This window comes from Peromyscus maniculatus, chromosome 20 (genome assembly GCF_049852395.1).
Source record: "Peromyscus maniculatus bairdii isolate BWxNUB_F1_BW_parent chromosome 20, HU_Pman_BW_mat_3.1, whole genome shotgun sequence".
Classification (NCBI taxonomy): domain Eukaryota; kingdom Metazoa; phylum Chordata; class Mammalia; order Rodentia; family Cricetidae; genus Peromyscus; species Peromyscus maniculatus.
In genome coordinates, this window is record NC_134871.1 from 26,597,955 (window position 1) to 26,622,579 (window position 24,625).

The 24,625-nt window shown below is 46.4% G+C and overlaps 1 protein-coding gene across 2 annotated transcripts; it reads left to right on the plus strand.

The window, feature by feature from the left end:
* The first annotated feature begins 6,344 nt into the window (after positions 1–6,344).
* Positions 6,345–23,948, plus strand: Fbxo43 (F-box protein 43). 2 transcript variants are annotated; one of them, XM_006982800.4, is made up of 5 exons: positions 6,345–6,695; positions 8,350–9,793; positions 13,210–13,312; positions 20,016–20,219; positions 20,313–20,811. In XM_006982800.4, the coding sequence occupies exons 1-5, from the start codon at positions 6,608–6,610 to the stop codon at positions 20,559–20,561; spliced, it is 2,088 nt and encodes a 695-aa protein (XP_006982862.1). In that variant the 5' UTR covers positions 6,345–6,607; the 3' UTR covers positions 20,562–20,811. The 2 variants fall into 2 exon arrangements, with proteins under 2 accessions (XP_006982862.1, XP_042120961.1); XM_042265027.2 differs by lacking the exon at positions 20,313–20,811 and adding an exon at positions 22,037–23,948 and having other exon boundaries at positions 6,349–6,695.
* Positions 23,949–24,625: the final 677 nt, after the last annotated feature.

Consider the following 24,625-nt stretch of genomic DNA (forward strand, 5'->3'; position numbering starts at 1 on the left):
ATGCTGCCCTGTTTTCAATGACAACATTAAGCTGACTCTTTGAACATTCATCACATGCCAGAAATCACTGCATGGCTCTCTCCTAGTGAAGCTGGTTGTCCTGCCATCCTGAGGTTTTTAACCCTTTATAAAAATGGTTATGATGAAACAAGTTGCCATTTTTCCTGTGAACCTCTGAATTTCTTTTATGCTTAATGATAACAATTTCTGCATAGCTTGAATGTTGAGGTCACTGGGAAAAAATTCATGGTGGTTTTTTTGTTGTTGTTGTTTTTGTTTTGTTTTTCGAGACAGGGTTTCTCTGTGTAGTTTTGCGCCTTTCCTGGAACTCACTTGGTAGCCCAGGCTGGCCTCGAACTCACAGAGATCGGCCTGGCTCTGCCTCCCGAGTGCTGGGATTAAAGGTGTGCGCCACCACCGCCCGGCCCCTTGGTGTTTTATTGAACGAGCCTCAAAAGAAATTAGATCTTGTGGGAACCAAGTAGGTAGAATTCTGTCATGGGAGCCTGATCCAAGAAAAGAGAGCAAAGATGTAGCATGAATCTTAAAGGTACTTATTAATAAAAGCAAACCTAAGGCCAGGTATTGGGGTGAATGCTGAATGATCAGAGAAACAGAACAAGCCACAGCCACCTCATCTTGCCAATTCCTCAGCTGATCCTGTTTCCTCAGACTGGAAGCCTCTGAGTCCTCATATCCAAATGAATCTCAGCTGAACTGCTGCTTGAAAGCCTGAAAGCTTAACTAGCCAAATGCTTAACCAACTAAATGCTTCTAGTTTCTGATCCTCATGCCTTATATACCTTTCTGCTTTCTATCATCACTCTCTGGGATTAAAGGCGTGAATCACCATGCTTGGCTGTATCCTTGAACAGATGAATTTCTGCCTCTGGAATGCTAGGATTAAAGGTGTGAGTGCCACCATTTTCTAGCCTTTGTATCTAGTGGCTGTTCTGTCTCTGACTCCAGATAAGTTTATTAAGGTGCACAATATTTTGGGGAACATGATACCACCACACAGAGAAGCAAAAGACTTGGATAGATAAGGAATATACCAGGGTCAGCAAGATGATTCACCGGTGTCTCAAACCTTGCTATGTAGCCAAGGAGGGCCTTGTACTTCTCATCCTTCTCCACCTCCCATGTTCTGGGGAACACTGGAGCCACCGTGCCTGCTTCTGGGGAACACTGGAGCCATGGTGTCTGGTTCTGGGGATACCGGAGCCACCGTGCCTGCTTCTGGGGGACTCATTTTTCTTCACTTGTAATAAAATGTCTCCTGAAAAATAAGTAAATAAGCATTTTTAAATTTGAAAAATAACAATACAGTGGTTATTTGGATATTTTTAGCCATAAGCAAAAAGTCCTTTGTTTACAATGGGGTGGAGAAATTGAAATAAGTAGATTACATCCTTTATTTTCAAAGGAGAGTATGAATAAAGTCCACAACTACCATGAATTTATGCAGCAGAGTTTCCCATATTTGGGGAAATCGCTGGTGTCATCACATCTAGAATTCAGTGGATAAGCCTCACCCCTGGGAAAACTATCTTCATGATTATAACATATATCATTTGTCTAGTTAGGGTTTCTGTTGCTGTGAAGAGACACCATGACCACAGCAACTCTTATAAAGGAAAGCACTTAATTGGGGTGGCTGACAGTTTCAGGAGTTTAGTCCATTATCATGATGGGACATGGTGGTATGCAGGCAGACATGGTGCTGGAGAAGGAGTTGATAATTCAACAGTGAAGGCAACAGGAAGTTAATTGTGACAATGGGTGTGTCTTGAACATATATGAGACCTCCAAGTCTGACTCCAACAAAGCCACATCTCTTCATAGTGTCATTCCCGATGAGCTTACGGGGCAATTACCTTCAAACTACCACATCACCCTCCTTGTCTGGGGGTGTGCTCGTGCATCCTAAACTGTGGTCCTCCTGCCTCCTTCCCAGATGTTGATCTCACACCAGTGCTGTCTGGGGTATGCTGGGCTAACCCGGGCTTCGTGCACGCTAGGCAAACTTCCACCAACTGAGCGCCATCCTCCACTCTAGGTAACTAAATTTTAGAAGACGATACCTGGGAAGTGCTGCAGAGCCGAGGACTGTCATGCTGAGCAAAGGAGGATGAAATGGCTAGAACAAAGACTGTTTGAGGAGCCGGGAGAGTGCTGTTTATTGTACGTGGAGGAGTGGGGGAGCACCAAGTGTCGTCTGTCATGAGTTCACTGCCCCTTAAACTGTACGGGTACCTCCTCAACATTATATTAGTATCACATTTCCCCCGAAGGCAGTTCCGTTCCCCTCCCACCCCTCATCCCCCGCGCGCGTTGATTCTGCTGAGGAGTGTGTTGGTCCAAGTTGCTCACTGCCCCCATTCGCGGTCTTCCCGAGTGGCACAGCAGCTCTCTGCTGGGCTCCTCGCCACCCTCACTTTTCTCCATTCTGTCCTCCAATCTATGCACCCATTTTTCTAAGATGCTCTGCATTGCCTGCAGCAAACCTGTCTTAACAATCATCCACACCTCTTGAGATGGAATGTCCCCACTTCTCAGGAGCTTTCTCCTGCCCTTTCAGCCACTCTGCCATGGTTCCCAGCTGTAACAGTACATCATCACCATCACCACCACCATCATCATCATCATCATCATCATCATCATCATCATCATCTCTCAATATGTAGATATGGCTGGTCTGGAACTCACTATGTAGATCAGGTTGGCCTCAGATTCATAAGAAATCTGCCTGTGTCTGCCTCTGCCTCCCAAATGCTGGGATTAAAGATGTGCACCACCATGCTGGTTATAAATTGTTTTTTAAGTAATAAACATGCTTTTCATTGATTTTTAGGTTTAAAAAACTACATCTTCACAGTATCAGAAAAAAAGGCATTACATCATTCCAGGTGACGTGCAGCTGGCAATAAAATCTAGTCTTTCATATTCTGCCTCGCTCCTTCAGCTCCGACTTTGCTGGTGGTGTTGCTCATGACACTTTCCTCGGAAGTGTCTTTCAGCTGATGGCAGGGACCCTATCTGGCTTTGCCTTGGAGGTCGGGCGTCCCTGGCTGTTCTCTGTCTGTCTGTCTGTTCTGTAGCCCCGTCACTTGTTTGAAGTGGCTGTGGGTGAATAGCTGAACAGCTCCTCTCCTGCAGGCTGGGTATCCAGGGGCTGACTCCCTCAGATGTTTTCTCACTCAGCCTGAGACATGCCGTCTAGCTCACTCAATTTCCTGAGAGTCCCCAGAGGAAAGCACTCTCTGTAATAAAGTCTGTAGTGAGTGATGGACAGCTTTTCTAATGTGTCTAACAAGTTGCTCTTGCTTGTTAAGTTTGGAATTCCCTGTTATCTGCCTTTTAATTGCTACCCACCCATCAAAATCCACCTGGTGGATGCTTACAAGTCAGCACTGTACTCTCTCCTCAAGTGGAGGTAGTTGGCTCTTTGTGCTACTGCTGTTATGACATTATAGTACCGTCCTGTCCTGTGCCAGCCACTGTTACCAGCAGGGTGGCTGGGGGCTTCTTGCTCTACCCAGATGGAACTGTAAGTGGCGTGACCCCCCGTCAAGTGCTGCCCTTTGCAGCATGTCTAGCTCTCCAGACCTGAGCAGCAGTGGCGCCCTCCAGTGTTCGCTCTTGTGCAAGCCTTGGGTGCCTCACCCTTTGCTCTACGGCTCTTATGAAGCCAACGGTACCAGGACCGTCAATCAGCTCTGCACATGTTACAGCTTCGGCTTAGGACTACAAAGTCTGGACTCCTCAGCCCTTGACAGGTGGCCAGTGACATAACTCTCGGGGTCCAGGTATCAGAGACCCTTGCCCTGAAATCCTGCCGGCTCTCTGGAGCTCTTCGGTCACCAGGGCCTACAGTTTCTATTCTCCGACTCTTTACAGCCCTGGGTCCACCCAGTCTCTCTGCTCTCATCCTCTCTACCTCCCCAGCTGCCCCAGCTGCCCTCCGGAGCTCTTCAGCTGACCCTCTTCCAGCTGCCAAGCCGCCAGCCACCTTGCCACGCTTGGCACTTCTCACCTCATACCACCTCCTTCCTGTCAGCCTGCACTATTCAGGTGCTGATCGCCAAGGCTAACAAATGGAGTTCAGGCCCTGGGACCCACACACTCAAAGGAAAGAGTAAGCCGTCAGGCTTTACTATGACCTTCACATGCATGCCAAAGCAAGTGTGCTCTCACGTGCACACACACACACACACACACACACACACACACAATCTAAAACATTTTAAAATAGATGAATAAAAAATAGAAACAGGCAAGAGGACATCTCAAGAGCAGGGGAGGCATCATATCAGGGTGTTTCCTAGGCAACTCACCAAGTAAATCAAATAGCCTGCTCATATAGCCAGGTGTGTACTGCAAATACAGTATTGCCCTTTTATACCAGGTCAAAGGTGTCTCTCTGCTGGATCACTGGGGGAAGTGCTACTTCTCTGGCCAAAATGGGGGATGATTTTAGGGTCATTGAGGGGTCACTGAGGCTTGGGATAGCAATAAGTGTAGCTAAAACTGGAACTGTGAGGCTGCCTCTGCAGAAGCCTGAGCATTAGCAGAGACGGTTGCGTAGATTTCTCAAAGCATTGGTGCAGTGCTCAGAATGGCTGACGTTGGCATAGACGTGGCTCTGTCTGCCTGCCAGTCCTTTTGCTCAGGACAATCAGGGCTGCTAATTTGGGAGTCAAATTGCCCACACCTCAGCATCTCTATTTACGGGAAAATGTACACCAAGAGTCATTACCACAAGCACAGCGATTTTAAACACTTTTAAACGTGTCTGTGTGAGTATATGCCATGCGTGTGCAGGTGCCTACAGAGGTCAGAAAAGGGTGTCAGATCCCCTGGAGCCACAGTTACGGGCAGCTTTAAGTGTGATATGGGTGCTGGGAACCAAACCTGGGTCCTTTGGAAGAGTAGCAAGTGCTCTTCACAGCCGAGCCATCAATTTTGACCTGAGCTTTAATAATGGTTATCACCTGGCCAGAGCCCCAGGGAGGGAGGCTCTCACCTGTTCTTCAAGCCAGCCTCGTTAGCAAGCTGTGCCCTGTTCATCCGTGTAGGAGCAGCTAGCATGCAGTTTGAGCTTGGTATTTGTGAGTTGGAGTTTAGATATACTGCGCCTATTTTTGCAATGCCTAAGGGGCATCCAGGCAGAGAAACCTCCTCAGAGGAGAGGGTAGCTGTCAGCGGCTGAAAGGCGGCAGCCAGGTCCTGAATGAGAACCATGTTAACCTGGGGACGGTGAAGCACCTAGGTGGCATGTCTCACTGGTGTGGGCCTCGGAAGAGAGGTCCCCAAAGCAGAGCGGCTAGAAGCGACTCAGGGTGACAGGTCTGTGCCTGGCCTCCATTCTGCACTCAGGACACAGTGAATGAATCAGGCCTTTACATGTGTTTGGCATGGGAGGTTCTTGGATGTTTCTGATGCCTAAAAAGGAATGTCTGAAAACAATGAGCAGATCTCTCCTATTACTCATAACTTTTGTTTGGGTGGTTTTTCAAGGCAGTGGCTATGTAGCCCAGGCTGGCCTGAAACTTGGTGTGCATACAGAGCTGGTCTCTATGGGAATCTTGCTGTTGACTCTGCCTCCTGACTTCAGAGACTGTGGGCCCTGTGCCTCACAGCTTTTTTTTTTTTCTGTTCACAGCATCTATGCTTGTTCGTTGTAGAAACAAGGCTGAAAATATAAAAGAACTATTTTTAAAAATCATTAGCCAGGTGTGGTGGCACATGCCTATAATCCCAGTGCATGGGGAATGGGCAGAGTGAGGAGGATCACGAGTTCAAGTCCAGCCTGGACTACACCTGACACTGTCTCAAAACAAACATCAAAACAAAACAAAACAAAAAAATGAGGGTGTGTTGTTGTTGTAGTCTTGCTGGGTTTGGTGGGGGCACCCCTGTAATCCTAGCACTTGGGAGATGGAGGCAGGAGGATCACGAGTTCCGGGGCAGCCTTGGCTACCTAGCAAGTTAAGTTTGAGGCTAGCCTGGACTCGCTGAGACCTCTGCCTCTCTCTTACCCCCAAATCAAGTAGTAAGGAAGTCAGTCATGCTGTGGATATCTATGACTTTACCATCCAAAGGCAGTTCGGTTGGCAGGCTGCTTTGACATGAACGCCTGGGGAAACTTTTCCAGTGCCGATCCCCAGCACCGCACGGCTTCTAACAGGCGCAGCCCCCAGGGGGCACCGAGTGGTGCTGGGCGGGGCGGGGCGCTGGGGCAGGGCGGCCGCGGACCGAGGGAGGGCAGGGCGGCGTGCACGGGGCGGGGCAGGGTGCCCAGGTGCGCTCGCCCGCCCGCCCGCCCGCGCCGCTCCCCTCCTCCCCGCACCAGGGTGACGACCGTTAGCCCCGCCCGCAGCAGACGGCGCGGCAGCTCCCGGGCGGCCAGGCCTGGAGTCGGGGAGGTCCCCACGTCCACGACTAGCGGAGGAGGAAGCCGGGGCGCGGCCGCCGCCCGGGACGCGTCCCAGGGGCTGACCCTCCCCGCATGCCGCCTGTGCCCGTCCAGCCGTAGCCGTCGGGGCGCTGCTGCGCCGCTCGGTTGATTGCTCAGGTTTTTCTCTTTAAGGGGTTGTACCTCGGCATGGACTTTAGACGCCAAGACCAGAGGCTTAGTTACTTGGAAGCCCGCCTTACTTTGACATGTCTTAAGAGCTCAAGGTTGACTGATGGTAAGGCATCACACACGAACGAATGAGGACGGCTGCCTTAACTGAGTCGTTCTCTGATGATTGGACGTTGTCATTTATAGATAAGAGTTCTGAGCCCTTTATCAGGACCTGCTTTTTGTTTTGTTTTTAAGTGAGCATCAAAAAGGTTCATCAGTCAACTGTTGGGTCAGTACAGTCAGCCAGGCGATCTGTGGTTGCGTGAATAATTTCCAGAGTTTTGAAGCAGGCATTTTGGGGTACAGGAAAGATGAGAAGGACGGCAGCAGACACAGCCTGTGGTTTTTCGGGGAGAGGGAACATATCTGGGCTCCCAGTTTATCCCCAACGGCTTCGGCTTCGTTTCCCAAATCCTAGGCTGCTGAGACACCTAGTGGTGAAGTAGCAGAACGGGTACCTTTTAGAAGGCCGCTGGCCACGTGGAATAAAAACAAGCTTTGATCCAACTTCAACAAACTGCTTGAATTTAATATTTTTTCAGGAGAAAATGATTGATGAGATGAAACATTATTCCTTAATATTTGGGAGACAAAAATTTTTGAAAGTATAATGCAATTTGTTGAAAGCAAAGTTGAATCATCTTGACCTCCTGGGCATCAGGGGTCAAAACGGTCAAAAAAGAGTAACGGTTAAAAATTACTTTACTCTGCAAAAATGATCTTCTAATATTGTGTTTACCATAGTAGTTTCTGTAATATTTGTTTTTTACTCATGTATCTAACTTATGTAACATAGATCACCAAATCCACATGGTATGAAGAATCGACTCCCAAAAGTTCTTGTCTACTTCCACACACACCCACAAATAAATATGCATCACACTCACCCACAAATAAATGTGCATCACACACACCCACAAATAAATGGAAAGAAAAAACAGTGATTTTTAATTTTTTGTTTTATTTCTAATCATGTGTGTCTGTATATGTGCATGAGTATGGGGTCCACAGAGACCAAAGGAGGGTAGCTGGAACCAGGAGCTGGCAGCTGCCTGATGTGGGTGCTGGGAACTGAACCTGGGTCCTTCTCAAGAGCAGTGTGAGTTCTTGACCTCTGAGCTGTAGCTCCATTCTCCCACAGTGATTTTTACGTGGCTCCAGAGCTTTGAAAGAAATAACTACCTAGACACAAAGAAGTTAGAATACTAAAACTATTTTTCTTCAGTGAAAAACTATACAGTAACAAAATAATCTGAAATTAAGGCTGTTATGTTTTTGTTAAGAATATTCCAAGAGTTGGGCGGTGGTGGCGCACGCCTTTAATCCCAGTGCTCAGGAGGCAGAGGCAGGCCTGTGAGTTTGAGGCCAGCCTGGTCTACAAAGCAAGTTCCAGGACAGCCAGAGCTGTTACACAGAGAAAGCCTGTCCAAGGGAAAACAAAACAAAACAAGAATATTTCAATAAAGTATTTGTGCTTGGTGCTTTGTCTGCAGTTGTCAAGTAATCAGGATATTTACATCTGGCTTTATAGAAGGTGTTGTTTAAGTAGGAAATATATGATCGTATATTATGAGGGTTTACTTTTTAAGTAACTTCTGAAAAAATCGTTTTATAATTTCCCATTCTCTGTATTTAACACAAATAATATATTTTGGTGTAAGCTGCTTGGCTTCTCATTGCAAAGAAAGGATAAACTTGTTTTTACTTTGTTACAACAGAAAGCTCGAAGATGTCCCAAAGGTACTCAGCCAGCCAGGGAGCCGGGAGCAAAGAGGACTCCCCTGCCAAGTGGTCCAGCCTCAGAGATTTTTGTTCCACATCTTCCTTCCAACATAGGGGCCATCGTGAGCTCTCGGGAACTCGCAGCTTCATCAAGAAGGAAAAAGACCCCGTGTTAACCCATGAGCATCTTGAAACGCCAAGCCGAGGCTCAGCCAATCCTGCAGCATCTCCCAGTCAAGGAAAGAAATCTGTGTTCCCAAGGAAGGAGCAGGGTGGAAGCCCAGAACTCTGTGAGACTCCTAAAGTCAAGAGAAAAACAAGCTCATTACGCAGGCGGCTCGACTTATCTTTCACTTTTCTGAAGGGGGATTCTGATCCACAAAGCAGTTCCCTGGAAAGCAGTGGAAGCCACGTTCTTAGCCTAGAGAAGCACACCCCAGCCAGCACTTCAGGTTTCCCAAAGCAGGACAACCTCAGCCCATTAGTTACCAGCAGGATAAAAACAGAGGATGTGACTTCCAGCAGTCAGAACTCAAGGTTAAGTTTTTCTCAGCACAAGACTTCCACAATTGATGATTCCACAGGAGAGTGCGGCTTATTCGAAGTAGAGTGCCTGTCTCCAATTCAAGGCAATGATTTTAAAGGTTCTATCACACACGACTTTAGCGATAGCAGTTTAAGTGTTAGTGATGAGAACACATGTCCTGAACTTCTGGGCTCCTCTGGTAGTCAGACAACCTACGGAGCAGATGTAACCACATCTGTAACTCCAGTAAGTAGTCTCATATCAAAAATTAGATTTAAAGGGGGCCAGACGTTTTCTTCTACAGCAGAAGTGAGAGACAGTGTCTCCACCCCTGAAGACAGTGGTTTTAGCTCCCTTAGCTGGGATAAGTCGGAAGATTCCCTTTCTGACCAAGAGGGCTCTTTGCAAGAACTGTTTCAGAAACGCAAGGGAACTCCCAGAGTGGGGAACCTCGTAAAAAAGCCAAAGCATCTCGGAAGGCTGAGAAGACTGTCTACTCTGCAGGAGCAAGGCTCCCAGTCAGAGGCGGAAGACGAAAAGCAGGTGGGTCCTCCCGACTCTGAAACACGAGTGGGCGCAGCTTCTGGCATCTTGGAGGGCCAGGGAGGCTCCGGTGAGAAGATTGTGGATTCGGCTTTAAGCTTTAAGAAGTTATCAAATACGCCAGCCTTGCAGTTAGTGCACGAGCTCTTTATGAAAAGCAAAAGGAAGCGATCCCAGCAGGAGGATGACCAGGAGTTCTCTGAGGAAAGGGATGATGGGAAAATAGACAGACTGCAGCGTGTTCTGGCCGGGTTGATTGGCAAGAAGATGGGCATAGAATATCTGGATATCTTGACAGAATTACAGTATAGAAATTTGAAGCATATTTTAGCTATGGTTTTAGATTCCTTGACTTCGGAGAGTTTATACAGGTAAGAAATAAAAACTGCTCATGAAAGAAAACTTTCATCTTTTAAATTGGTGTTTGCTTTGTTGTTTTTCTGTCTTTGGTTGTATTACACTACATAAGAGGTTAGTTAAATGACCTCCTGAGTAGAGATTGCTAAGTAATTCCTTCTATTTAAAAGCAAAATAATGGTGCAGGCCTGTAATCCCAGATACTTAAGAGGCCGGGGCAGAAGGATTGCTCGGGTTCAAGGTCAAGACAAGAAAAATCAAGATGATGGTGGTGGTGGTGGGGTGTGTGGGAGCCAGAAGTCAGTCCATATTCTTCAGTCTTTCTAACTGCTCTCCACCTTACCTTTTGAGACAAGATCTCTTACTGAATGTGGAGCTCACCAGTTAGGCTGGCCAAGCTCCCAGGATCCTCCTGGCTCCACCTTCCCACACTGGGATTACAAGTGTGTGTTGGGCCTTTCATGTTGATGACCCAAACGCAGGTCTCTTCGCTTCCGCAGTAAGTGCTTTGCCAACTGAGCTGTCTCCCCAGTGCCTTGTACCTTTCCACTGTGTGTGTGTGTGTGTGTGTGTGTGTGTGTGTGTGTGTGTGAGAGAGAGAGAGAGAGAGAGAGAGAGAGAGAGAGAGAGAGAGAGAGAGAGAGAGCAAGCAGACAGACAGACAGAGTCTCTTGTACCCCAGGCTAGCCTTATACTCACTATGTAGTTGAGGATGACCTTGAACTCCTTGATCCTCCTGCCTCCACCATTCAGGCTCTGGTGTTACAAGGTGTGTGCCACCATGCCCAATTTATTCCACAGATTTTTAAACATTTTATTTAAAAAATTCACATCACATTGTCAGCTACAAATTGTTTTAAAGTTATAATACTTGACCAGAAATAAGAGAAATAATTATGGTAACTGAGAAACCATCACAAAGAATGGATATTATTATTTAGTCCAAACGCTAAAATCTGGGAGAAATGGCTCGCTTTCATTTCAGGGTTTGGTCTTCAGAGGCTGTGGGCATGTGCCTTGTTTCCTCTGTTGTTAACACAGCAGAGAGAGGTCATTGTGTCTGAGAGATTTGAACCTGAGGACCTTGTGTCCACAGATACTGTACTAGGAGGGGCTTGCAGAGACTTGGGGGTGGAGGATGGGATCAGCTGACAATGACCACAAACAGGACAGCCAAGACAGCATTGCCGGGCTGTCACAAGGCAGGACACTCCGATGTCACGCCAGCGAGAAGAAGCCGTGTGGCACAGGAGGCCGGGGGCCAGGGGGTCAGTGACCCTCTTTAAAAAGATTGTAATTATTTGCATGTGGGGATCAGAGGACCATTTACATCAGTCCCCCTCACTAGCGTGTGGGTCCTCAGGCTTGGTGATACCCCCTGCCTCGTGGGTCTCTTTCTTGATGGGAAGGTATCAAGTGTGGATTATGTCCTTGCTGTTTTTATGGCTGCTGCTTCCAAAGCCCGTCTTTGCTTTTCTCCCACACGTTTATTTTAGGCTATTGTAGAAAGTTACACATTTTGTTGTTAGAAGTCTTCTGAGGTATCTTGTCTACCTGTGTAATTTGCAGATGAAGAAACATCCCTAGATAAGTAAACTACCTGCAGCAGTCCAGAAATAGATGGAGGTCTACCCCCCGGGCTCCAATATCCTCCTGAAAACTCTTAATGTCCTGCCCCCTTTCAGAGTATATTTGGTAAAGCACATGTTGGTGTAACCCAGATGGATAACATATGCACATGTGTGTGCATCTGTGTGTGCGTTTCAAAGGTGTTCAAATGGTAAGTTGTCTAAAAAAAAATGAACATGGCTGAATACGGGAATGTTGTTTTTAAACGCTGGAGTATTTCAATACAGGAAAGTCAGAGCGCTGGGTGACAGTTAGGTGGCTGCTTATGTGAGCCACTGGTACTGGTCATACATCAATGATTTCTGTCTCCCCTCCCTATGGAGTATTTGTAGCAAAGAATGTGTGTTTATGATCTTAGTGGTAGTCTTTTTGATAACATGAGGAATGAAGACGAGATAGTTATAGACAAGTGTGTGTGTGTGTGTGTGTGTGTGTGTGTGTGTGTGTGTGTGCATGCCATGGCATTTGTGGAGGTCAGAGGACAACTTTGTGGAATCAAGTCTCTACTTCACTTTTATGTGTGATGAGACTCAGGTTGTCACATTGGCATGACCCTTGACTTTATCCACTGAGCCAGCCCCTGGCCCTGGGTGACTTTCTGCCCACCTCTTGTGTGAGGTAAAGCATGTAGATTGACTTAGAGAGGTGATGCCACCTGCATCACCAAGGCAACATAAAGCAGTGTTGATAACTGGAACGTTGCCTGGGCCTCAGGGTGAGCACCTTCTTTCCTAGTCTTCTGGTCTCTTTCCGTGATTGGCTAAATTAGAACACGAAAGAAAGACTAACAGTTCTTTTCACTACGTAGCTGTTGAGAGATAAAAAGGCTGAAGCTGGGCTCTAGCTGCCGCCGCCGTGAGCTTTGTGAATAAAATAGACACTATTGGCAACAGGACTCTCTTTAGCATTAGAAACAGGACCCTACATGATTAACTATGGTGCTCCGCCAATAGGATCTATTATCTGTCACTTGTGCTTCTGGTGAAGGGCTATTCCTATGTTCATTTGGCCAAAAGTGGCAGATTTGCTGGGTACAGGAGAACAGGAGAAATCAATGTAGCTTCTCATACTAGATGATAATCATTTCCTGCATGTTGTGTTCCAAATTTATATCAAATATCACATGATCCTAACAGGCCAGTGGCCCTGAACTCGGTGTGTGCATCCCGGCCTGGTCCTGAACTCAGTGTGTGTACCCCAGCCTGGCCCTGAACTCGGTGTGTGTACCCCGGCCTGGTCCTGGACTCGGTGTGTGTACCCCAGCCTGGCCCTGAACTCGGTGTGTGTACCCCGGCCTAGCCCTGCATTCATGGCAGTCAGTCCTGCCTCATCTTCCCAAGTGCTTGGATTAGAGCTCTAAACCACCATCCATGGCTTACATGGGTTTGCAGGGCTGGCAGTGTGGCTCAGCAGGTAAGATCACTTACCACCAATCCTGATGGTCTGAGTTCAGTTCCTGGGACCCACATGCTGGAGAAAGAACTGAATTTCACTAGTTGTCCTCTGACCAGGCATGTATGTGCCCTTTATATACAAAAATATATTTTTTAAAAAATTAAATGAGCATAAATGGAAGAGTGCTCTATCAAGATAATGCCACTATGTGCTTAGTGTTCTAATAGGACTTCTTTCATATGGTAACTCAATCTGAAACAGTGAGTTGATCAAATCATATTATTATGTAATTTTAAGCTTAAATTTCCTGTTCAAGAGCTTTAAAATTATGTTTATTATTGGTTATCTTATAAGAAAATTTCAACCTTTGGAGAACACGCAGTAACAGACTGATTGTTTATTGTAGTGCTTGGAATGTCAGCAGAAACTGGCGTGAAATTGTGGCTCAGGATAAAAAGGCAAACGAGAGGAGGAAACGCTACATCATACATCTGAAAGCAAACACTCAGGTAATGTGCAGGACGCGTCCCGGAAGTGGCTTGTGTAGTGACGCCACATCTCTGAGCTCCAAGCTTGGTCTTTCTCTTATCTGCCAGTCTTTTCCATGTAGCAAACATTCCCTTAGAAGTTCTACTTTTTCTAAACTCTTCCCACCTAGTCCATAAGTGCAGTAGAGAACCAAGCTGTTTACATGGTGGACTTGTTAACAGTGTTCAAACACCAGTGACTTTCCAGAGCCTCTTCATAATGAGATGCCCTTGTAGCATAGAACCCAGTGTTTTAAGCACACATTGCGTGCCAGCCATTGTACAAGTTGCTCAGATCACCATGGTGGACGTCTCTGAGGACTCTGACATGGCCCCTGCTGCTTGGGGGTCATGTGCTGGGACGGCACAGCTGGACAGGAGACTGTAGCACAGGTGTGCCTAGAGAGTCTCAAGTTCTCCTCGACATTTCAAAGACTGTTGAACAGGTCCTTGGGAATCAAAAGGAGACCTTGCTGAGACCTGGGCCAGGAGCTGCAGGTCAGTGAGGCAGGCAGGGCAGGGGAGCGGTGGCCCAGGAGGGTGCCCTTGGCGGGTTGAGGGGCAACTTGTCCTCCTTTGAGGATTTGAGTCTTATAGAAACTGACACGTTCATCACAGAGACACGGCTTTGTGTCATGGATGGTGGAAGCACCATAATAACTGGGGTGGAACATGATCTAAACAAGCACGACCATCTAAACGCACATCTGCGGATCTCTCTTCCCGTGAGAGACTGGGGACAATGTCAAGTAAAGCTCTGAGGAAAAGTTTTCTCTTGTTGCTGTGAGGCGGCATCGTGCGTGTTCTCAGTGTCTGGTGCTGACAGCTGTGGCACTTGACCCTGGGGCCACCAAACACTGAAGCCGCTGACATTATAACCACTTCCTTCATGTGTGTTTTAAAGTGTGTGTGTGCCTGTGCGTGTTGCACACTCGCATTGGCAAGCATGTTCTCCTGGGCACACACGTGGAGGTCACCACACAAGGGTTGGTTCTCTCCTTCCACCTGTGGGTCTTGGGGAGGTCAGAAGACAAGAGGCTTGGTGACAGACCCCTTAACACGCTGAGCCATCTTACCAGGCCCCACATAATGTTTTAGAGACTATTGTCCTATGTGTGAGGGACAAGCTTTAAAAAATAGTTTCAAATAGTTGGGTGGTGGTGGCACATGCCTTTAATCCAAACACTTGAGACATAGAGGCAGGTGGATCTCTGAGTTCAAGATCAGTTTGGTCTACACAGTGAGTTCCAGGTCAGCCAAGACTACACAGTGAGATCCTGTCTCAAAAAAAAAATTTTTTTTAAACAAGTACCTATTAATATTTAAATTGCAAACTCCATCACTCCATTTTCTACCTAATTTCTCTAAGGAAAAAACCTGGTTGTGTTGGCAACCATCTGGTAATTCCAGATAAAATATTTGATCTTCACATCTTCACCATCATTTAAAAAAGAAGAAAACTAGCCCGATGGTCGTGGTGCACACCTTTAATCCAAGCACTTGAGAGGCAGAGCCAGGCAGATCTCCAAGTTCAAGGCCAGCCTGGTCTACAGAGTGAGTTCCAGGACAGCCAGGGCTACACAGAGAAACCCTGTCTCAAAAAAACAAAAACAAACAAACAAATAAAATGAAGACAAAGAGGAGGAGGAAGAGGAGGAGGGGAAGAAAAGACAACCTTGGAGGAGGTGAGGTGGAGGAGGTGAGGTGGAGGAGGTGAGGTGGAGGAGGGGAGGTGGAGGAGGTGAGGTGGAGGAGGTGGGGTTGGAGGAGGTGAGGTTAGAGGAGGTGAGGTGGAGGAGGTGAGGTGGAGGAGGTGAGGTGGAGGAGGTGAGGTTGGAAGAGGTGAGGTGGAGGAGGTGAGGTTGGAAGAGGTGAGGTAGAGGAGGTGAGGTTAGAGGAGGTGAGGTTAGAGGAGGTGAGGTGGAGGAGGTGAGGTGGAGGAGGTGAGGTGGAGGAGGTGAGGTTAGAGGAGGTGAGGTGGAGGAGGTGAGGTGGAGGAGGTGAGGTGGAGGAGGTGAGGTGGAGGAGGTGAGGTGGAGGAGGTGAGGTTAGAGGAGGTGAGGTTAGAGGAGGTGAGGTTAGAGGAGGTGAGGTTAGAGGAGGTGAGGTTAGAGGAGGTGAGGTTAGAGGAGGTGAGGTTAGAGGAGGTGAGGTGGAGGAGGTGAGGTGGAGGAGGTGAGGTGGAGGAGGTGAGGTGGAGGAGGTGAGGTGGAGGAGGTGAGGTGGAGGAGGTGAGGTGGAGGAGGTGAGGTTAGAGGAGGTGAGGTGGAGGAGGTGAGGTGGAGGAGGTGAGGTGGAGGAGGTGAGGTGGAGGAGGGGAGGTGGAGGAGGGGAGGTGGAGGAGGGGAGGTGGAGGAGGTGAGGTGGAGGAGGGGAGGTGGAGGAGGGGAGGTGGAGGAGGGGAGGTGGAAGAGGTGAGGTGGAGGAGGGGAGGTGGAGAAGCAGGTGAAGGCACTGCTGGCCCAACAACGGGATCTTGAACTCTCTCAGGTTGTCCTGAGACCCTGCCACACGTAAAGAGATGTCGTAAAGAACAAGGCACCCTTCTGTAGATGTAACCAACCGTCTTATTAAATAAGAAACACAGAAACAATGTAAAAGAGAAAGCCGAGAAGTCAGAGCTCAGAGCTAAAATCTCACCCTTCCTCCTGCTGTCCCAGCTTCGCGAAAAGAGACCTACTTCCTGTCTGTTCTTTTTTTATAGTATGTTGTTCTGCCTTCTCATTGGTTGTAAACCCAAACACATGACTGCCTCGTCACTGTCTGAATGTACAGCCCCCTAGGTCTTAAAGGCATATGTCTCCAATGCTGACTGTATCCCTGAACACACAGAGATCTATGGGATTAAAGGCGTGTGCCACCACCGCCACACTCTTGCTATGGCTCTAATAGCTCTGACCCCCGGGCAACTTTATTTATTAACATACAATCAAAATAATATTTCAGTACAATTAGATTACCACCACACCCTTCCCTCCCCCTCTGAGTCTCTCTGTGTAGCTGAGGCTGGCACTGATCTTTGTCCCGCCCCCCAGAGCCGTCACTTCCGGTCTGGGTCCCTGAAGGCTGCGTTTCCTGATTCACTTCCTGACACGTTTCCTCCAGGGCTCCTTCCCATCACAAGCTTTCCAAGTGAACTGGAGTGTGGGTTTATTCCAGAGCTCCCCGCTCTCCTCCGGCACCGTCCCGCCGGAATACAGTGTCTGACGTTGTATTCCAGAACTCAGTGTAACCCCAGGATGGCCTCGCCTTCCTGAGTTCTGGGGTTACAGGTGTGAGACTGCACACCAGGCTTCTGGTCTCTGCTTCTAGTTCTCGTATTCCTAGGCAATGTACTTGGAATGCTAGTTGCTATTTTTTTATTTTTTGAGACAGTATTCAGTATTTCTCTGTGTAGCCCTGACTGTCCAGGAACTCACTCTGTAGACCAGGCTGGCCTTGAACTCAAGATTCACCTGCCTCTGCCTCCCAGGTGCTGGGATTAAAAGCGTATGTCACCATGCCCAGCCGAAATTTGTTATTTTATCTGGAAGGGATTCAGTTTTCCAGCTACTCAACACTAGTACCTCTCCCTCCGCCCTCTTCTCTGGATCACCTTCTCCTGTCTTATGACCATAATTCCATGACCAGTTATGGGTGAGTCAGACTTAGGTGTGACACAGAGGCCATATCAAGAGTATTATGACATGTACGCTGTTGTTAAACGTTTGTGCTTTGTTTTTTGAGAGGGGGGTCTCACTGTGAAAGCCTAGAACTCTGTATGTAGACAAGGCCAACCTTAAGCTTATGGCAATCCTCCTGCCTCTGCCTCTTGAATGCTGGGATTACAGGTGTGTACCACCATGTCCTGCTTAGTATGTTTGCATGTGCATGTGCCTCTGTGTGTGCATGTATGCATGTGTATGTATGTGTGTGTGCCCATGTGGAGGCCAGAGGCCAATGTCAGGTGTGTTCCTCTTGCTCCCTACCTTACTTCTGTGGCAGACTGTCTCTCATGAACTGGAGCTCAGCAGCTTGGCTAATCTGGCCTGGTCCTGCGCTCCAGGGACCTGCTTGTCTCTGCCTGCCCAGGACTGGAGTTGCAGGCACGGACCACTTTGGCCAGCTTCTCCCTGAGGGCCGGGGATCCCAGCTCAGCTCCTCACACTTGCTCAAGCCCTTTCCTCACTGAGCCAGCTCCCCAGACTGTAAACAGGGTTTCGTGGAACTCAGACTGGCTTTGAACTCACTTTGTCCCTAAGGCTGGCCTTGAACTCCTTGGCCCTCCTGCTTCTGCCCCTCCAGTGCCGGGATCACTGCACATGCTGTCACACCCAGCACACCATTCTACGTGTCTTCCTGTGGAACTTCCTCCTGTGTGTCTCTCTCCACGTACTCTGTCCGTCTGTTTCCCCCAGCCTCAGTGTGTGTGTGTGTGTGTGTGTGTGTGTGTGTGTGTGTGTGTGTGTGTGTGTTTCTCTCTACAGATTCTGGATTAATCTCCTCTTATTTGCAAGAACCAGAAGTCTCCTCTATGTGAGTTCCAACACAGTCTACGTTCCTCCTTCTCCCCGGAGGTCACCTTCCCAGAGCCCCATGCCCTCCTAGTCCACATGAACTGTGCACTTATAGTCTGGCCTGTCTTATATCACTAGCCAAAACAGAAACATTTCAAAACCAAGTTGTCTAGTAATTTTCCTCAGACTGCACAGTGTCTCTGAAAGGTGCTAGGCTGAGTGCATTCACCAGGAGCCGAGCCTCATCTCCTCCATTTTTAGACCCGTGCCCATGCCCGCCTGCTGGAGCTGGGTGGTTCTTTTCCCCAGCAGTCCTCATGTATCCTCCCCTGCTCTCACATACATGTGGGATGAACAACAGACGACTCCATTTTCACAGTTAAGTATTTTTAGTAATCCAGCACTCAGATGGCAGAGGCGGGTGAGTCTGGATTCGAGGCTCGCAGGACTGCAGGAGAGAGAACTATGTTTTGTAGACTGTTAGCAGGCGTGAACACACGCGTCTGTGGACTGCTTTGTCTCCTAGACATTAAAACCAAACCCAGAAAAACTGTCACCAATTGGACATTCCATAAACACTTACTAAATGACTGTTTCTTCTCAGTTTGCTTCAGCTGACACCTTGACTCGTTCAATTGACACTCATGAGTTGCGTCAGGATCCAGCAGGTGTTCTTTTAGTGAGCTCTTGATTGGGCACTGTGGCCACACTACAAATGGCAGAACTGTCATAAAAGGCAGTCCTCCAACAAGCTCAACACGTGCAACTGTGTTCACACACTAACTGAAGGCCAGCACCGCTCATTCCATGGATATGAAAACTGTAACCACTTTGCTTCTCAGGACCCACTAACTGACTCCTGTCTTACTCTACTATAATTTCTCATGTTTCATTTTCCTGCTGGGGCCAAGTACAGCTCAGGAGACTCCCAAGAGAAGTACAATTACAGGTGAATTGTGAAGAAACTCATCCAGTGTGTTCATCCTGATAGTTGGCTCGTCTTGCCTGTTTTTTTAGAGAGACATCCCCCCGCATTACAACCTTTACAACAAAGTACAAGACTATACAGATCACTTATTGAAAATGCTTTTCTAATTATTTTTTCCAATTTTATTGAGGGTATCTAATTGAAAAAAGGACCTTGTATACTTTTAAGGTGTACAAGCCAATTAACATGTTTTTGACGGAACATTTGAATAATGTGGGGATCTAGTTCAGATGAGAGATGCTTTTGCTCCTTTAAAAATATCAAGGCTATATAAAACAACCATAACAATGAATTAGAACCAGATCTTTGCAGACCAGCCAAAGACCCTGGGTTATATGACCTCAGCAATCCTTTGTCCAACATGTGCTTAAGGTAAGAATTGCAGATTCCATGGCAGACTTCCAAAAGATTCGCCCCTCCCCCAACTCTCCTCTTTTTAGATATTGGCTCTAAAATGGATTGCAAACTATGTTTTGTAGCCCAAGTCCATTTTAAGAAATGTCACCTGTGTTCTCAAAGTAAGTTTGATTGGAACAGCCCTTCTCTTGGGTATTTCTGCTGTCGAGCCCAGAACCGAGCAGCTGTGGCTACGTGGTCTGCAGTCTAATGTGTACCATTTTATACCGTCTGACTCCATAGAGGAAAAGTTGGCCAATAATAAATAAATGACTTGAATGGAAAAGTAATTGACCATATCCACAAAAAACCAAGAATCATTCTTTTCAAAACAGAGAGAGAGAGAGAGAGAGAGAGAGAGAGAGAGAGAGAGAGAGATATCGAGAGAGATCATGACCACCCATGCCAAGGCTTGAGCATGGAGGTCAGGACAACTTTGAGGAGGAGTTGGTTCTGGCCATCCACCTTGTTGGTACAGGATCTCTCTTGTTTAGGCTGCTGTGCTATAGACTCCCAGGCAATTCTCCTGCCTCCACTTCCCATCTCACGTGCATGACCACATCGGGCTTTCATGGCTAGTGCACTTCCCTACAGAACTATCTCCAAACTTGTTTTCTTTGACTTAAAAGTTAGGTGGGAAAAGACTGCCTGCCCCCAGCTCCGCACTGATTAGGAGAACGAATCCAGGGGAAGATCCTAGTGATATAACCACTCCTAAACATTGAAATCCAGGCCAGGCAGAACGCTCTCTTGGCTTGGGAAGTTTCTGATTTTTCAGTATCGCTTCTTCCCGTCCTTACTACAGGGGGCTGTGTTACATGTTCAGGATGCTGCCACTCGGCTCCAGCTCCTAAGTCGTTCAGCCTTAAGATCGGTGCAGGCACAGGCGCAGGCACCCACCCCTCAGAACGAGCCAACGCCAACTCTGTCCCCTTGGGGAGATGTTCTGACGCCCGTAGCAAGTTCTTCCTTCACGCACCTGAGGAGTAAACAGGAGCAGTTCGTAAAGGTGAGTGTGGATCCCAAGTTATCGGAATTATAGTGTGGCATAAAGTGATGGCAGAGGTGCACTGGAAGACTGAGTGTCCTGCTTCCACTGCAGGTTGCCAGGACTCTTTTCAGTGACGAAGCGTTAAGACCTTGCCCAAGGTGCCAGTCCCCTGCGAAGTACCAGCCGTACAGGAAGAGGGGGCTGTGCAGCCGTCTGGCCTGCGGCTTTGACTTTTGTGTGCTTTGTCTGTGTGCCTACCATGGGTCTGAAGAGTGTGTGAGAGGGTCGGCAAAGCCGCGGAGCAGTAGAGATGCTCTCCCAGGCAGTGCCCAGAGCAAGCGGAATTTAAAACGGCTCTAAAGAGACTGAGGAGACGCCCCCTGCTGGCTGGCCGTGCTCTGTCTGACTTAAAATTATGGCTGTTTTGAACACATGCAAATCTTCCCGTTGATGACAGATGATGATTTATTTCCTGTTTTGTATATGTTATAATGCATACCATTGTATATTTTCTTTAAAGTGATTAGTTTTGAGAGAATTTTATTTTACTATGTCATATTCCCACTTTGAATAACTTAATATTTTAAATAAAGAATTTTCAGGGTTGTTACATATGTGTGTTTTACTGCTTCATGTAACTTTTAATTTGTGCATTTCATAACTATGTGTTGAAATGTTCTTCTATTGTTTTTTTTAAATAATTTCCCAAATAATTTGAAAAATATTTAACTTTAGACCAGTGCACTTTCAGGTTTAGAAAATGAGCTAATGGCTGAAATTAAATATAAATAAAATGTTTTTACAAGTTCCATCAAATGCAATCCATAATTTCAATCCTTCTCTTGCTATTTTAGTAGACATTTGGCTCAGTAAAATTTACTTAATACTAATAATTTAAATGTCAATTATGGAGACTCTGTAGTTACTCATACAGTAAGTTACTCATACAGAATTTTATTAACAAACTCCTATAAGTCACACATTTATAATTAAATACTTAAAAATTCTGGAATTATAGCCACAGATTCTAATATTTTGAAAGATTTGGACTGGGTAGAAGAGACGGGTTTTGAATAGGAAATTTATGAAGTCATTGCTAATGGATGCTATAATTTGTGTATGTAATGTACCTTTTTCCAAGAATAATTTCAGTGGCAAAAAAGAGCTAAGTTTTATTTGAAAAATTAGTATAAGAAGGGACATTTTTTGTTTGTTATTTCAAGATAGGGTCTCACTGTGTAGCTCTGGCTGTCTTGGAACTCACTCTGTAGACCAGGCTGGCCTCGAACTCACAGAGATCCACCTGCCTCCACCTCTGGAGTGCTGGGATTAAAGGCACCTGGCCACAAGAGGGGAACTTTTTAAAAAAATTATTTTATTTGTTTTTATTTTTATGTGCATTGGTGTTTTATCGGCATGTATGTCTGTGTGAGGGTGTCGAATCTCCTGGGACTGGAGTTACAGACAGTTGTGAGCTGCCATGTGGGTGCTAAGAGTTGAACCAGGGTCCTTTGGAAGAGCATCCAGTGCTCTTAACCACTGAGCCATCTCTCTAGACTCATAAGAGGGAAACTTTGAGAACAGATTATAATTTGTGTGCTTAGGTGACTGCTGTATGAACAATATGTGTGTGTACATATTTAAATGAAGCTCTTAACACATTATTTAGGAAAATAATTCAAGTGTTTAAGATTTATATATATATATTCTATTTGGTTTTAATTAAGTTGAATGTCTTTTTTCCCCTTTCTTTCTTTCTTTCTTTCTTTCTTTCTTTCTTTCTTTCTTTCTTTCTTTCTTTCTTTCTTTCTTTCTTTCTTTCTTTCTTTTGATAGACTTTTACTTTGTATGTAGCTCAGGCTGGCAAGGAAGTCACTACATACTCAAGGCAATCCTCCTGTCTCAGCCTACTTGAGTGCTGGGATTACAGGCCACCACACCCATCTTGATATCTGTTTAATTTCCTGAGACGTCTTCTGCACCAGAATAAATGTACTAATGATACTGTAGTCTTCACTGTTTGCTGCAGAGGTTTTTAAATGTACTTTTTAGGAATTTACTTCAGTCCTGATTCTCTTACTGTATGAAGTCACCTCTTTGCTTACTTCCTCTCTTGAACTGCTCACTCACTGGGCAGGTTTATGCTGACTGCTTCCTTCATCCCTCAGGGGAGGGAGTTCAAGGACAGTGTACTGGGAAGCTGCCCAGAGACTCCAAAGGGGACAGAGTTGGTGCTGCTGCTCATTTGGAGAAGTGTGGGGCAATAGCACAGAACCTGAGGCTGAGTGAACCGGGGGTCAACGTCTGAACTGCTCACAAACTGCCTGGCTGAACACAGATGCACACGCCATTCACTGAGTTGCTAAGACTCTGTCCCTTCCTCGACGTGATTCCAAGAACGTATCTATTAGAAGCTGCTGTCCATAACTGCTGAATCATCTCTCCAGACCTGGAGGAAATCATCTTACTCCTTTTAATATAATGGAAATTGGGGGTCAGGGAGATGACTTTGTGTGAGGCCACACGGGCAGCACAGGTCAGGGTTATAGCAGAGGTTATCTGCTGTTGGTGCAGGACAGAGGTCTCTGCACAGCTGTTTGAGAACTCAATACATGTGTGATTACAGCGTCTTGAATGGAAGGTGGCTTTGCTATTAACAATTTTTTTGGCCCACTAGGGGAAAAATTCTAATTACAAATAATTCTACTTGAGTAATTCCTCCGTTCCTGCATGACTTAAAAACTCTATCATTCAAAACTGTAAATGAAGCAGGGCGTGGCAGCAAACTCCCATGATCCCTGCATGTGAGGGCCGGGAGTCCATAGTCATCTTTGCCTCCATAACGCATCTGAGGCTGACCTGGGCTGTATAAGACCCTGTCTCAAACCCAAAAATGAAACAAAAACAACAATCCGCTTTCCACGTCCTCATCTGCTGCTGGCTGGGCAAAGGGAGAGGCGAGAAAGACTCACCGAGCAGTTATGTGGGGCCGCTCCGTGTTCCCACAGGGCAACAAAAGAAAGGGATGGGGACCTTGGCTCATTCCTCATTGTTTCATTTTTTAAAAACAAGGAAATAAAGACCACTGCTTCCGAGGAGAAGCAGTGGAACGTTACCTTTCACTGTTGGTGTAAGAACATTAAATTCCTCTCTCCACTTGCCCTGATCAGTCTCTTTGACAGCCTTTATAGCTGAGGCAAGAATATTCTATTGAGCTGACTCTCATCTCCTATAGCTTGGGAAAAAAAGGCAACAAACTATGTCAAATATGAAGAAAAAACAACAAAAGCAAGCTGATCATTTCATGCTAGCTTTCCCGTGGGCACAAAGAAGGGTATTGAAATTTACTGTAACTTTTTAAAGCACTAGGTTTAATTGTGGGTTTATTAAGATTTAAATTGCAAGGTATTAAAGCCATTTTATGTTGCTAGCTTTGAAAAACCAACAACAAGAAAAAACAAAACAAAACGAAAAGCATCACAGGTTCTCATGTGGACCAAGCTGGCCTCAAACTCTCTATGGAGCCAAGGATGACCCACGTACCTGTAGGTGTGCCAGGCGTCTGGGTTACAGGATGCTGTGGATTGAACTTGGGACTTCGTGTGTGCCGGACAAGCCTTCTACCAACCAAGCCACACCTCCAGTCCGAGACATTTATTTTAATATATTTGTATTGAATTTTTTAGAATTTCATATATGTATACAATGTAATTTATACAAGAAACATTTTGATACCTTGGCATTGTTAAATTAAGTTCTTCTAAAATACGTTTATTTTAGATGATGTGTAGATTTGTATCTGTGTGTGGGTATGTGCACATGAGGGCAGGTGCCTGACGGAACTGGAGTCACACATGTGAGCTGCCCAGGGTGGATGCTGGGACTGAGCTCGGGTTCTTTGCAACTACCAAAGCTAAGTTCTAGTCCATTGGCTTAACCAGTTGTATATATCACAGTTATAAATGCATGACACAAAGATTTACTGAGGATTTTGGCACTTAATAAATTACATTCCTGTTTATGCTAGTTCTTTTTTTTCCGTATTTTTTTGTTTTGTTTTGTTTTGTTTTTTGTTTTTCAAAATAGGGTTTCTCTGTGTAGTTTTATTGCCTTTCTTGGAATTCACACTGTAGCCCAGACTGGCTTCGAACTCACAGAGATCCACTTGGCTCTGCCTCCCGAGTGCTGGGATTAAAGGTGTGCGCCACCACCGCCTGGCTATTTCTTTAAATTATTTATGTTTAAAATAGTATTTTGAAAGATCAAATTACCCACTCATTTCAAATACAGCAGTTAATTTTTCAAAGAGAATACTGAAACATTTCACTAGGGGGCACCAAAGACTTATTTATGGCAATAAGGGCCTTCTACAAGTAAGTTCAGCTTTTATGAGTTTGACACATACTGTGACATTACCAAATAGG